Genomic DNA, 12587 nt, shown 5'->3' with positions numbered 1-12587 from the left:
TGTATACCCCATACCTTTACAATGAGACAATAATATCGTGGTTACCTTGTGAAAGGTAAACAGGAGACATAATGATATTGCTGTTGCTGCTGCATGTTTTGGATTCACTGGAGGGGCAACATAGCCCACTAAAGACTGTAAAATAACTGCCATCATTGATCCTCTGAATCCCTCTCACACAATTTTATATCTATAACTTAAAACTGCTTAGAGATAAAGTAAACGCAAAGCTGCTTGTCGGAAAGTCGACATATAAGAGCAGTCATGTTTGTACAGAACATGAATGCAAATTGAAGTTTCTTAAATCTTTTTAAACATATATGACACATTTTTCAGTGCATACCTCTCATCTCTGTTTGATTCAGCATCGACTTGTATGGTTGCGAGCATGCATCCATCCCTACTAGTCCTTGGGATGGATACGTGGATACAGCTGTCACTTGTTCAGTCACTGGATCTTTTGATATTCAGTCTCAACACTGTCATAGAGGCTTTGGGTCACTTATCACCCAGCAACCATGTCTGGTGCTGTCATGGAGGCCCCCAGGGGTATTGGAAGCCTGCCAGAAATGTTGAAAAACTGTATGTAACAGCCATTGTACAAAGACAAAAGATACTCTACAGAAAAAGATGTGTTCCTGTTATATGGCTGTGTGTAAGAAGAAGTAATAATACTTAAGAAGGTATGAATACTTTTGACAAGAAAATGTGTTTCAATTATGACAATGTGAACCAAATACACTTACAGCTAGTTGACCAGGTGATAGCCTATAAATAAAAATATCTTGAAAGCATAAAAACAATCAGCTGTGGCAAAATAATCAGTTAATTCTTTTTCAAGCCTACTGATATGGTGGGGCAACAGCATGAATAAATATAGCCTTCATCCAATCAGTTATCATTATTTGCATGGGGACTTTGAGTGTGAGACATGTTTCACTTCAGTTTTCACATGTAGACAGAAAACCAGCTGTTCACACCAGCTTGAGGGCGTGTTGCATACCCTGACAGCGCTCTGCACCAGTCAAGCGAGGACTCAAATCTTTTGAGGTAAATTCTTAAGAGGCACCACGTAGCCTCTTAGCAGGACTAGGGAGGGAATCAGAGACAGAAAACTATAAAAGAGGAGAGGCTGAAAGCAGGGGAGATGAAGAAAAATAGAGAAAGCGAGTGGGAAGGCACAGAGTTGGGGTGAAGGGGGGGTGGTCTAATCTTCAGGATGAGTCATCCTTAGCGGAAACACTGAGTTCCCATAAGGGCAGCTCTCGGTGAACACCATGGGAAAAGGGCAGGGCTGTCATTCAAACACCATAATCCTGTCCACCTTCTGCACAGCTCACTGTCATAAGAGGAGATAGTACAGATGTGTTTGTACTTGTGTGTGAGAAATAAATAAGAAAGAAAACGTGTGATGTGTGCAGTACTTGTGGTTGTTTGTGTGCCGGAACACAAGGGTGATAACAAGAGGTGAAATTGCTGTCACTGCTTTGTTACTATGGTTACTATGACTTGATGATATACTCTTATACATCTTGTTTCATTTGGTCATGTTATGTTATAAACTCTGTTGGGTTCTAATGCAAGGCAGCACATGTTGTAAAACTACTAGGGGACGACTGTGAGGACCTATTTTATAATGTTCATGGTTCTGAAATAGTGTCAGTTAAGGATGGAAGTTTAATAAATGAAATCTTATCTCAAGTTTCTGTCTCATTATCGCAATAACACAGTATTTGTAGGTGTTGCAGGTGTCCCTTCTTCGTGCATCTTGAAAGAAGGTAAAGTTGTGCCAGAAATCCCTTTTCTGCTTACAATAAAATATTTTGCTACTCTTCTCACATGTTTTTGAAGTAGTATTGCTCCTGTCCTTAGATGTGTCACAAAATGACAGTGACCTGTGTTACTGCTTCTCAGACTGAAAAGTGCTTAAAAAGCTTAACTGACGATGATGAATATGTTGTTTTTTTTTTAAATTAAACATTGATTCAAAATTTGACAGAATATTGTGTTAGCATCTGTGTGAAGTAGAGCTGCATCAACTGGTCGAATAATTGATTAACTTATCGACATAAAATGTAGCTATTTTGATCATCGATTCATTGTTTGTAATAATTTCTTTTTTAGGAAAATGTCAAATTCTCTTGTTCCAGCTTCTTAAATGTGTGTAAAAATATGTATTGTTGTTTTCTATGTTATAATTGTGTATGACAGTTAACTCAGTATGTTTGGGTTTTTGTGGACTGTTGGGCTTGTAATCACCAGTTTTCACCATTTTCTGATATTTTATAGACCAAACTACTAATCAATCAATTGAGAAAAATAACGATAATGAAAATAATCATTATTTGCAGCCCTGGTGAGAAGCTATTCAAAGTCTACAGTCCTCATCCCTTAAATAAATAGTTTTGGAAAAACTTCTGTTTGCATTTTGCTGCGACAAATGTTATGCCTGTGTTGTCCGCCACCAGGAGATGTACTGGGGTTAAAGGAGCGAAACATCCATGACTGGTGGTCCCCAGCTGATGACCCGCTTAGGCCCTTGAGGTGTTCTTAGGAGCAGACCTGCATAAAAGGCACCGGAGGAGGTGCGTCAGGCAGCAATGCCCAGCAGGTAGACCATCAACCTGTATCATGATGAGCATTTTGCTGCTACAAATGTTATGCCTGTATTGTAGAGCTATAGGGCCAAGAAGCAATTAGCTTAGCTCAGCATATAGGCAAGGCAAGGCAAGGCAGTTTTATTTATATAGCGCATTTCATCAGCATATAGACTGAAAACAGGGTGAAATAGTCTGGATCTCTCTCTGTGGTCAAAAGATATTCTCATACCAACACTTACAAAGCTGTGTTCAGACAGAAAGTAAAGTGAATTTTCAACAGTTAAACTAATCGCCTGCTGGCTTTAGCTTCATGTTGAATAGACAAATATGAGACTGTTGCTTTAAAACTGTACTTTAGCTTAATTAAGATACCTGCTTACATTTACTGTCACACATAAAAACAACCCTAAAAATCTAAACCGAGGTTACATTTTTAATGGACTTCTTCCATAAGTCAGAGATAATGTATGTAAACTCACACCTCAAAGCTTTTGTTTTCAGGATGCAGTGAGATGGAAATCTAGTAATTGTCAGCTCTGAGGGTTATAAACAAAATTGCTGATGCTAGTTTCTTGCTGCACAAATAAAATAAAAAACAAACAGAAAGTTTGCAGAACTGAATCTGATGTTCAGTAGGCGTCAGTGGCCTGGGGGTCTCTTTTTTATCTTTGATGCTGAATTTGACTAGCAGCTTCAGTTACTCAGAGCCCTGCACGGTGTTTGAGTTGTTAGAAAGCCTTATTTTACTAACTGGATGTAGTATGAGGAAGTTGCGTGTCATAAAACGTCTGCTCTCTGCTGAATTGTCTTTCAAGAAAACACTTGCTGAATCCAAATGTGTAAACTCACAGTCTGTAGCTTTATGTAATCTGACATTGATTTAAGTGCTCAGTATGACTGTGTGACTTTGCAAGGACGCAGACTCGAGAGACTAAATGAAAAAAAGGGACAATGATAAATGCCTTCTCACCTTGCGTATTGCCATGGATACCACAAGCACAAAATATGACACAGGATCCAGTAACTGAGCACATAACCATAATAACCACCTGTGTTATTATGCATGTATTCCCTGCTCACAAAGCAGATACACATTTACATGTTTCACAGAGTTCAATTCAACATGCAATCCACTTTTACTGTATGAAAAGCAGTTTTATCTCATTTCTATTGGTATAGCTGTAGGGATGTTTTTTCCTGGTGTTATACCTGCTTCAGATCATTTGTCATAATTTCCTCTTTTTGATCTACTTTTGTTAATGCCAGCTTTAGCACATCCATAGTCAGCGAGAGAAATGAACAAAGGGGAAATATTACCAAACAACTCAATGTGAATGGGGATGCCTTGCAGTATGATGAATATTGAAGAGGTGAAAATAATGAAACTTGTTTGATATGTTACAAAAGGAATATGTTGGGATATGTCCATTATGTAAAAATTAAGCAGTCATACAACCACATGTTACCTATTCTGTTGCTTTAATAGTCTTCCTTTTGTTGATTTGTGCTTTTATCTGAGAAGTTTTGCTCCCTGTGGATATGTTTTCCTGCTTCTCATTTTGTTTGTTCTGAACTGACTGTACAATGACTTTACTATATTATATTTAACATTTATTTATTTTGTATGATGTAGTTGAGTAATCTTTCTTTTTATCTAGTTATAAGGTGCACTAACATTTTGATGTGGGTATTGAACTGAATGTAATCTGTCATATGAATCTATTGTATTTATTTAAGATCTTTTCGGCAGAGACACCTTTACTTAACGGTAAACAGACAGGAAACAGGAGAGCGAGGGGGGGGTGTGACACGCAGCAAAGGACCTCCGGCTGGGATCCGAACCGGGGTTGGCTGTGCACGTTGCATGCGCTCCGACCACTCGACCACCTGTGCACCAGAATCTATTGTATTTTATGTGCTACTGTAAAAGCAAATGTTATGATGCAGTATGGTTGACAAATGACTTACAGTATGAATATATATCAAATTTGTTTCCCATGAAAGATGAAAGGATGGACTTCTGAAGACAAATAAAGATGGTGTTTGCTGGTGTTCACAGTCTATTAACATATAATATATACATATAATAGAGCACTTCTGTGTTTATAATCATATTGCTACTGCAGTTCTAAAAGTCAGTTTTTGAATTAAAGCATACTTAATCCTGCAATATTCTTATCAAGAAGGACCAGAGTACAAGCTTATATTAAACCAACTTCTCCATTAAAAGTTCAGGATTTTCCAAACAATTTCTCTGAAAGAGAAGCAACATTACAGCCACATGCATGCACATAACATTAAAGCCTAAAACAAATGCAAAAGTTCAGCTGTAGTTATTATAGCAAGAGAGACTAGGATATAATATAATAAAGCGCTGAAAACTAGGAAACTAACTACATTTGAGTGCTATGAATATAATACATAAAATAATAATCCTGCCAATTGGGAAACAAATGTACAAAGGCAGAAACATGCTTTGTAAACACTGCAAAATAGCAGAGAAGGGGTGTTTTGGAGGGGTTTCGAATTGCTACTATAGGAAAAACTCTGTATGTTGTTGTTGTTATGGAGGTTGATCTGCTCTGAAGCACTCACTGGAGGAGTTCTTTGATCGTAGCAGGACAACGCTAATTAACAGTCCAGTGACATCTGAGCACTGAGACTGCCAGCTGCTGGTGTGCAGGCAGCTGGAGCCTGCCTGCTTTCTATTCTTTCATGTGCATAACCATATGATTTGTACTATATACAGAGTGCAGTGTTGATGATGATTATTATGGAATTCAATCAAAGTAATATGATATATCTTCCATATTAGTCAACACCACTTTGTAAAATTCTGTTTTATGCAACAAACTGTTTCCTTCTGTTTTTCATTCGTGCCTGGTGTCATCTCTCTTCAGTCCAGGGGTCTCTAAATGACAACAATGCTCAACATCACAGACACCAGTAATGAGAGCATGGGCAGTACTAGCGCCTTGACTTGGAAGGTTGCCATATTCCACTAACTCTCTCCTGAAGTCACCAATACAGGAGACCAAACTGATTTCCTCTCTTTAAAAAAGCAACTCTGAGTCATACTCCAGTCAGTCCTCTTTATGCTCTCTCCCTCTCTGTTTCCATTCCTTCTTTTGTCCCTCCCTCCTACGTCATCAAAACACTCCTCCAGCAACTCCAACCAAATAATCAGATGATTCAGATGCAGCAGGTTGCCAGGTCCCGCGTCTGCTCTCCTGCTTATCTCCATTTCATTATGTCAGCAGCAACTTCATGCTGGTTTTGAGCAATGACAGTGTGTCTGCAAGTATATTCGTTTTTTAAAGGGAGTATGACCATTTATGAACTGAAAATTCACACTTCTGTTTGTTGCTTATTTCTATTCTCCTTTTTCCCCAGCACTTAACCCTTTGTCTTGTGCTTCTTGCTTCTTGTATTCTATATGATTGAAGAGACAAAGAGCCAATCTGACTCATGATTCTGACCCTTCCACTTACAGTATGATTAACTGGTGAATAAACTGAAGGTTATTTTGTTGGTATGGCAGGTCACGTAGTTTTGGCTACATGCCTAAAATATAATTTTTTTAACTGCAGGGGATTGTTCTTACAGGCTGCAAATAAACCAAATAAATATGCAATATATGGCACATTAGCGGCTATGCCCTGAATGTCTAATAAACAGATGTGAGGTCCAGCACAAACTTTGTCTGTACTTCTGAGAACTCAAGCTAACCAAAGTCCATCTAACCAAAACAATCTGTCAAGAGATGGTTATAAATATTTGCCTATATCTTAAACTCTTGCATAAGACCAATGTGTTTGATTTCTGAAGTCTTGAAGCAATAACAGGATATTTTTAGAAGTGGATTGCTGCAGATTCACCTTAGAAAACAAAAAGTACAACACAAAAATTAAACTTATCACAGCAAGCAATTTTAGCCAAAGTTAAGGATACAATAGGGGTGTGGCAGAGGTTATATGAGGACCCATAATTAAATCCATGCCACAGCTCCCATGTTAACAGCAAGCAACAACAGTGGGCAACATTAACGAAGGATGGAGTCATAAGAGTACCTACTCCCTTTGCTTGGAAAAGATGGATGAGAAGAGGAAGGAATGACCAAACTAAAACTAACTAACTAACTAACAAAAATACCTAATAAACTCAAAACTGTACTGTCACTACGTAGGTCATCCAACTTCTTTGTAGTTGAACTTATAACATCTGATGGATCTTTCAATATCACATTCATGATCCTGAAAAAAACAGCTGGTCAAAAGAAACAGAAAAATAATCAAAACTTAAAGATGGCAGGAGAGATGCAGTGAGAAGTGTGGGTTAGAGGAAAGCACACGACCGGAAAGGTTGATTAATGATCTCCTTCCTGCTCCCTGCTTCCTGCTTTTCATTGTTTTAATATATCCCTCAATTCCATCAAAAGCACACAAGCATGTTCACACAGCCATGCAACTTTTTCTGAAAACTGAAATATTTTAGTTAGTGTGAAATCATGGGAGAGAATAGGCAGAAACACACTAGTAGTTTTGTATATTAATTACAAACTGTATAGCCTTTGGCTTAATCATTTTTTCCCAGTTCGCTATGAAAATTGATGAATCAATCTGCAAAGATCTGGAACATTGCGAGAAATATTTGTGTAGAGTTGAAAAAAAGAAAGTTTGCAGCTGCATGAACCAACTACGGTTATTTAACCCTGACTAAATATTCAGTGGATTTTTTAAACATTTTTTTTACACCATATAAACATCAGCTGTCATCAGGAACTGGGAGGTAGAAAATCAATCTTAAGTTTTACGTGTACCAATCACCTTCAACTCATGGTGCACCGGTTCCTTCAATATTACTGAAAAGCGATTATATCGCTCCATCTAGTGGCCAGTTTGAGTAAGTGTAACTTAGACGAGCGCAACCTCCGTTTTGCCAGAATCTGATTCTCCGCCAAGTTGAGTTACACGTCAGTAGGGAACCTGTACTGGTGAGTGGACGTGTACAGTGCGCGTCAGGCAGTTCCCGGATGCTCAAAACAGAAACATGGAACGGGTAGTGGTGGAGGTCCCGATCAACAACGGTGAGAAATACTACCACCCCACGTCTGACGCATCTCTCAAACACTTCTATTAACATCTCCCAAATGGCATTTGGGGATTTTGATGAATCGTGCACAAACGCTGCTCCACCTCCTCTGACGCATGGTCCGGCATTGGACGTGCTGTAGCCTCTGTGGGACCATCAGTGCTTTACTGGAAATGTGTCTCTTTTCTGTGTGGATTCTTGTAGCTGTAGGTTACCTGCAACTTGCACTTGTGCACTGTGGAAGACAGCAATGACAGAGCTCCTGTCATCTGACAAACAGCAGTGCTGCAGCTGACAGACTGCTGTCACTTAAACCTTTGGACCAAAACACAGGCCCAATTTATTTCCCACTATGGCCAGTTATAACATGATTACATGACTACATGGTGGCAGTAAAATAACCCTCTTCGTAAAGTAAAGCAATCAGTTTTCATAAATTACATTTTTCTTAAAGTTTTAGATTATGATTGTTTTTTTTAAGTTTTACAATTACCTAACTTTGATCATTTTAATTAATACAGTGGGATTTGTACTTAACAGTGAATTTTGCACATATCCCCAAGTTGGACATTGGTATCTCTGGATACTAATAATGATAACAATGAAAACAAGTATAATGTAAATATAGATTCAATTTTACCTGTTTGACTTTCAAGATGGTCAAAAGTCAGTCCAACACTGAACCAGTCACACTGTATTTCAAAACATTACAAGGCTGTAACCATTTTATTGTTTCTCATTTTATTCCCAACTCCAGGTTTTTCCCTTGCTGGCCCTTCAACAACCCCTCGGAAACGTCAGGTGCGCTTTTCAGCGCGGCATGACATCATCCTTCTGCGGGAAGTTATCGCTCAGAACCCCTTTGCCTCCAAAGAGCCAGGTTAGCCTGATTTTTTAAAGTACTAATCAACCTGAAAACTCCCCAAGACTGTTCAATTGCAGAGCACTACAGATACACAACAAATGTGGACAATATGTGGTCACATATTCACAGATGTATGAATTTACTAATCTTTGTCAGGACGGATCTGGGCTCGTGTGGGGGAGATTATCACAGCAGCCCTCCAAGATGAAAATTTTGAAGTGGATGCCAGGAGGTGTAGAGAGAGGACGATACTGCTGTTAGACTACTACAAGAAGCAAGACTTTCCCAGCTTGCGCAGGTTGGCACAGTCAACAGAACCTGGAAAGCTGTATACTGTATTATTTCCTATGGGTAGTGGCCTGCATTAGAGGTGTGTCTGGCCTTAACAAACATAAGTATAACTCTGGTGTGTGTGTGTGTGTGTGTGTGTGTGTGTGTGTGTGTGTGTGTGTGTGTGTGTGTGTGTGTGTGTGTGTGTGTGTGTGTGTGTGTGTGTGTGTGTGTGTATGTGTGTGCACGTGTGTGTGTGTGCTTTTGGTGTACTCAGGTTTGGAACAGAGAGGTTGTACGCCCAGAAAGAGGATCTGCTCCATGAAGTTTTGGAGCTGGAAGCTGAGAGGGGGCTCCTGGTCAGTGGTGAGAGCACAAAGTACCAGGTGGGTGTCATGTGTGTTGTTTCAGCAGAGGAGCGTTGGTAAACTGATGTAATACCTCTAGCATAAGAATGTTTTTTTTTACAAAGTATATTTTGTACCCTTGAACTGGTTTGGAAGGGTATATTCATTTTGTTAATGGTGGTACTTCTGAGTTGCAGAAAATTGCTCTTGACTAGAGCAATTTTAAAAATTGTTGTAATTTCAAATTTGACCAGTCTTTGGATATTGAAACTTTATAATAGCGTAATCATTTATGAGATATAGATGAAGAAAGATCATATACTGTATTATACAGTATGTTGTCAACCAGCTCTGCACAGCCTATTGCGATCTTTAACCTTTTTCCACACTCTCTTGTTCAAGTTTGGTTGCCCACTAGAATTGACATCCAATTTTTCTTACTCTCATGATGACAGATTATCTGCCATAACATTTAAGTGGAACTGAGGCTAGCCATTCAAATTGGACATACATCTCGATGTTCTCTGTGGAAACTCTTATTGCAACAGGTGCTGGTGTTTATAATTCTAATTTTCTAATCGTTATAAAATATATTTTTATTTATTTATTTTTTTCCTAGGAAGATGAGTTGAGAAAGCGAGCAATAGAAGAGCTAAGCCTTCCAGAGCAGGACAAGCCTAACATAACGATCACACAAACTACTACAGGTAAAAACCGATTCAGGACACTGGACAGGAATCTCTTGATGCCCGGAGCACATAATAAAAGGACATGTATTTAGTGCCTTCAGTGTGATTCCTAAATCAAAGAACCCTGCTGAGAGAACATTTTAATTTAAGTTTGTTTAACTGATGAATAAGACAGTAAATACTGTGGAAGTAGTATAAGGAACTGTGACAAACTGGTTCAATCAACATGACAAAGAGAGAGTCCATGCAAGAGTTATACTTTAATAATTAAAAAACAAAACAAATAAACAACAGTGTATATCAACGTAATCAGCAATGCAAGCAATGCATGGATGAGTAGCATGTGTGCTTTGATGTAAGACATGATGGAAATACTCCAAATACAGATTTGGTGTAGCATAATTTTAGTCCCTCAGCCCCATCCGTCAATTCCAATTTTATGCACTTGGGTAAACAAGTATTTGCAGTTCCCCAAAGCCCTTCAGTAATAAATCCATGCCAACTCCAGGGTAGTTACATTATAACTGACTGCTATATGTGACCTCTTTCATTAACAGCAGAACCAGAAGAAGACCGTGAAGAAATGGCTGAACTTTCAGCGGCGCCCACAGCCAAGCAGCCCTGCCAGTGCTGCTGCCAGACCTATTCAGAGATCCTCAGCTTCCTGGAGAAACGCTCAGAGGCAGAACAACGGTTGCGGGAGGAGGAGCTTGCCCTCCGACGGGAGGAGCTAGAGATTCAGAGAAGTAAGATTTCCATAGAGCAGTGAAGTGTGGCTCTTAATCCATCCATGTGCAAAAATATAAAGGTGTTAAAATATATATCCCTAACCCAGCCCTGTTACAGATATCCTTTTGTGTGGATATTTCTATCTTGTAGGTGGCATATTGATTAGTTTTAGAGCTACAAAAATAAAGGAATTAATTGACAGGAACAATGTTAGTTGTTTTGGAACATTAATTGTAACTAAAATGGGCAATACATATCCTGTCTACTAATGCAACACTATTCATTTTAATGTTGTAAACAGGCTCTAACAATCTCATTTAATTTCATCTCAGACAAAATCTAATAAAGTCTGGGTTAAATTTTGAATTAAAGTACCAGGGATCACTTAAGAATGAACACATCCCATATCAGCAACTTATAGAAAATACAAGAGCTTTGACATGTGCACAGATACATATCAGCTGAAAAAGAACAAAGTCTTCTGAAAATGTTGTTCAAAATTAGGGAGTAAATAAGTATATGCTGATTGGTAAACTATTATCGTCCACAAGGGGCATCAAATTACACATCTAATTTCACTTTTCTTAACTGTCAGGTAAGATTGCTCTGGAGCGGGAACGTCTGGGAGCTGAGAGAAAAGAAAGGGAGCGGAGATTTGAGCTGGAGAGCCAAGAAAGGCAGGTCATCTTGGACCTTCTCAAAGAAAAGGTGCTGAAAGGCTGACTGAGATTTCACTTGCATTTTAATGCCATCTTCAAAAAATTGAAAGCAAAGAAGAACAGTGTTGGCCATTAAAAAGAGGAAGGAAAGCAATGAAACAGGAAGTAAAAAGATCAATTGCTGTTGGTTGTTTTATGCAGGTTATTGACCTGGTAAAATAACAAAATAAAATAGGATTAAAGAGATATCCAGTGAATTGAGATTTCAAATGGAGGGCAGTCTTTGAGTAATATTATGGGTGTCTAAATGTGTGTGCAGACATACAGTATACTGTACAGTATGTGTAACAAAAAGGCGTAAACTGATAGGGTTTTAAATGGAAACAATATTTGTGTTTATCAGCTGCAGAGAGCTATTCGATTAAATACCAAAAGAGTGTGTTTTAACGAAGATGACATACTCTGTATGAGGTTTAAAAACTTCCACGACTACATCCAAGAAGTTATTGCACCAGGGTGCAACGTCTTTGGTATGGTGATCCACTGATCCAAAACTGGATCACAAACAAGTGCATGATCAGCTGTGATTAGTTGCACAAAAGCAGATAAATATTTTTTCTTTTGTGATGTGATGTGATGCCAAGAGCAGTATATTTTATCATTGGTTGGGACACCAGTCTTTGTGGTGTCAGAATGAAAAAAAGTTGTATACCTAAATTAGTAATAGGAAAGTTGGAGTGCAGTTCAAGCTTTTGGAAATCCTGGAGCATTATGGATAATTTGATTGATATGGAAGTCTGCTCAAACTATCTTTACTGTCTGTGAATCCATTGATTGGTAAGCACTTTTGCACTGCATATAATCACACCAATACCAGCCATGAGTACTAAGTACAGTATGTGTTCATAATGTATAGATTATATAAACGCTATTAACATTATTTGACCCGAAATTACATTATAGTTCTAATGTCATGTTGGAGGCATGTTACAGTAATTTTTCAATAAGATTGTTATTAGTCAAATGACATCTTCAGTTGAAATTGTAACACCCGTGAGGTGTAACAATATTACTTGTTATATCTATATACAGGAGCAGTTTTTATTGCACGTTTCACTGATTTACAGGAAGATTTTTTCTGCTCTTTGAGTTATTTAATTATCCATCTGTCATGACAAGGCAGTTGCTACTGTAACCTACTGTACATTGATGTATTATTATATGTTTTGTATTAAAACACGTTATTTTCCTTATAAGCTGCCACATTTGCAGAGGCCATTTCAGTTTGCTGCAACAGCCTACTTTGTATAAAATGAAAACATCAAAACAATATTTTT

The 12587-nt window shown here is 38.3% G+C and overlaps 1 protein-coding gene across 1 annotated transcript; it reads left to right on the top strand.

Annotated features, from left to right (window-relative positions):
• Positions 1–7635: 7635 nt before the first annotated feature.
• Positions 7636–12572, top strand: si:dkey-45d16.4 (scaffold attachment factor B1). Its single transcript, XM_062436848.1, has 7 exons — positions 7636–7686; positions 8449–8571; positions 8713–8854; positions 9104–9212; positions 9793–9880; positions 10423–10608; positions 11187–12572. Exons 1-7 carry the CDS (start codon positions 7650–7652, stop codon positions 11312–11314), a joined length of 813 nt encoding a protein of 270 aa, XP_062292832.1. The 5' UTR covers positions 7636–7649; the 3' UTR covers positions 11315–12572.
• Positions 12573–12587: the final 15 nt, after the last annotated feature.

The sequence above is a fragment of the Scomber scombrus genome, chromosome 2, assembly GCF_963691925.1.
Source record: "Scomber scombrus chromosome 2, fScoSco1.1, whole genome shotgun sequence".
Classification (NCBI taxonomy): domain Eukaryota; kingdom Metazoa; phylum Chordata; class Actinopteri; order Scombriformes; family Scombridae; genus Scomber; species Scomber scombrus.
Note: the sequence above shows the minus strand (reverse complement) of the source record. Positions and strands in the feature narration are given on the sequence as shown.

Bases quoted from the DNA above. Each gene is read 5' to 3' on its own strand.
- si:dkey-45d16.4 (XM_062436848.1), top strand. From the start codon at position 7,650: ATGGAACGGGTAGTGGTGGAGGTCCCGATCAACAACG. The intron at 7,687-8,448 runs GTGAGAAATACT...TCCCAACTCCAG, and splicing joins GGAGGTCCCGATCAACAACG to GTTTTTCCCTTGCTGGCCCT. The intron at 8,855-9,103 runs GTTGGCACAGTC...TGGTGTACTCAG, and splicing joins GACTTTCCCAGCTTGCGCAG to GTTTGGAACAGAGAGGTTGT.